This window comes from Triticum dicoccoides, chromosome 7A (genome assembly GCF_002162155.2).
Source record: "Triticum dicoccoides isolate Atlit2015 ecotype Zavitan chromosome 7A, WEW_v2.0, whole genome shotgun sequence".
Classification (NCBI taxonomy): Eukaryota; Viridiplantae; Streptophyta; class Magnoliopsida; order Poales; family Poaceae; genus Triticum; species Triticum dicoccoides.
In genome coordinates, this window is record NC_041392.1 from 653,605,560 (window position 1) to 653,608,007 (window position 2,448).

The 2,448-nt window shown below is 43.2% G+C and overlaps 1 protein-coding gene across 1 annotated transcript; it reads left to right on the forward strand.

Moving 5' to 3' along the window:
- The first annotated feature begins 242 nt into the window (after positions 1-242).
- On the forward strand, positions 243-995 carry LOC119328743 (putative germin-like protein 2-3). The gene is made up of 2 exons (XM_037601718.1): positions 243-363; positions 460-995. Exons 1-2 carry the CDS (start codon positions 243-245, stop codon positions 993-995), a joined length of 657 nt encoding a protein of 218 aa, XP_037457615.1.
- Positions 996-2,448: the final 1,453 nt, after the last annotated feature.

Consider the following 2,448-nt stretch of genomic DNA (forward strand, 5'->3'; position numbering starts at 1 on the left):
TACGTATGGGTAGCAGGCTGTGTCCAGATATATACACGCGCTCTGCAGGCTGCCCACACCACAAAGACTTGTTCCTACACCCAATCATGTGTATCTAAACATACATAAATGTATGGCAAGATCTCCCTATAAATACTAGCCTTCTTCACTCTATAAACATCGCACAATTCGAGCAGCATAGCAACCAATTCCAAAGCGCAACTGCTTGATATTTTACTCTAGCGAGGAGAAAACAAAGAGACATGGCCATTCGAGTGTTGCTCCTTGCAGGAGCTCTCCTGGCCCTTGCATGCTCGCATGGCGCCACCGCCTCCGATCCCAGCCATCTCCAGGACTTCTGCGTCGCTGAAAAGACATCTCCAGGTACAACATACACACTGATAAAGTCCATATAACTGTAGTTAAGCTTAAGCAATCACTCAATTCGACTATCTTATATGAATGCATCTACCTACGCAGTGCGTGTCAACGGACTGGCTTGCAAGGCCGCGAAAGAGGTCGTCGTCGAGGACTTCTACTTCTCCGGCCTCCACGTGGCCGGCAACACGACCAACAAGCAGGGCTCCGCGGTGACCGCCGTCAACGTCGCACAGATCGGCGGGCTGAACACCATGGGCGTCTCCCTCGTCCGCATCGACTACGCGCCGTTCGGCCTCAACCCTCCCCACACTCACCCGCGTTCCACTGAGATCCTTACTGTGCTAGAGGGTTGCCTGCATGTCGGTTTCGTGACGTCGAACCCCGAGAACAAACACTTTGAGAAGGTTCTCAACAAGGGAGATGTGTTTGTGTTTCCTAAGGGCCTCATCCATTACCAGTACAACAACAGGACTACCGGTGCAGTAGCTATTGCGGCACTGAGCAGCCAAAACCCTGGAGTGATCACAATAGCCAACGCGGTGTTTGGAGCCGAGCCTTCCATCCCGGCTGGTATTACTACCAAGGCCTTCCAGGTGGAGAAGAGCACGGTGGATTCGATCCAGGCACAGTTCTAAGTTTGTGTTCCCACGGGTGTGCTGTCGAGTCGATTGGTACTGCTTTGTGTTTAGATTCAAAATTGCATTGCATTACATTCTTTCTATAATATTGTAAGTGGAGGATTGTGTCCTCATTGGTGTGCTTTTTTCCTGTTTAAAAAAATGTTGATGTGTTGTGGCACACACCCCTATTATTTATTCTAAAAGTAAATTGTTTTATCTTGTGTAATGTTTGTTTACGGAAGTAATACTTTATCTTATGTAATGTTTTCTTGAAGGGTTATCTTGTGTAATGTTGGTGTGTCGTGGGGCACCTTGTTGTTTATTACAAAGAAAAAAAATCCTGTGTAATGTTGACCGCAAGGAGCCCACACATCCTTCCAAAATAAGTCCCTTGTAAATGCATCAAAATATAAAACAAAATCCTAGTGATGATGATGATGATGATGATGATGATGCAACCTTATATGTGCTAAAAATAGGATCGCCTATTTAGTTACAGGATAATACATTATCAGTATACCAAAATGCAAAAGTTGTTAGAATAACCACAAGAAAAGAACCTTGAGATTCGCTACCGTTTAAAAATTAAATTTTGCGAGCTCACCGGAGAAAAACCTAATCTAAGTGTTTGAAGCCATCTCCGCTAACCAACCATGAGGTTTTGGGCATTCAATCTTCATCTTCTCCATGTTCTTCTCCCAAGTAGATACTGAAGTCCATACTGCACATTTTCATACATTGTTCTTCATGGTCTCTCCCTTGTGTACCTTGTTTAGATACTCGTAGAGATGCATAACACAAAATTAGTGCTCCTATTCATTGAACATTAGCTGAAAAACTTTAATCGGCCCTTACATACACATATATCATCACAACATGATAACTAGTCTTGATGATGGACAAGTTGTTACCAAAGATTCTCACGTTCTATTTGTCACTCATTATAGTGTACAAAGAAGTATTGATCATGTTATTAGATCAAGTTTCAGGTTTGCCAATAATAACAATCCCAAGTGTTATAACACTGCCACCTCCACTATTGCCCCGGAAGTGGAAACATGCAATCACTGGGATCAATCCCAACAACACATAGCAATTGGCCCGGAACTTGTTCTTTATTTGTGTGTCATCTATGACTAGCATGCATCCAAAGATATATACAAGGTGCTAAAAACACACTCTACAACTTCAGAAGGTATGAGCTCATAATGTTGCTTCTCCTAAACTCTTCACCATAATCCCATAGCAACTTGGCTCATCCCCACATACTTCAAGTGTAGATCCCCTAGCCCTCCCTAGATTCCATCCTTGCATGACACATTTTATACTCCTTTTGAACAATGTTAGCAAAGGACTTGAGATTGTTATCCTCATCATCTCTAGACTCTTCCAAATATAGTTTTCTACCAAGAAAGGTGTTGTTAGTTCAATTACATCCCACGATCTTTTATAGTTGCGCTCATCAACC

Bases quoted from the DNA above. Each gene is read 5' to 3' on its own strand.
- LOC119328743 (XM_037601718.1), top strand. From the start codon at position 243: ATGGCCATTCGAGTGTTGCTCCTTGCAGGAGCTCTCCTGGCCCTTGCA. The intron at 364-459 runs GTACAACATACA...CTACCTACGCAG, and splicing joins CGCTGAAAAGACATCTCCAG to TGCGTGTCAACGGACTGGCT.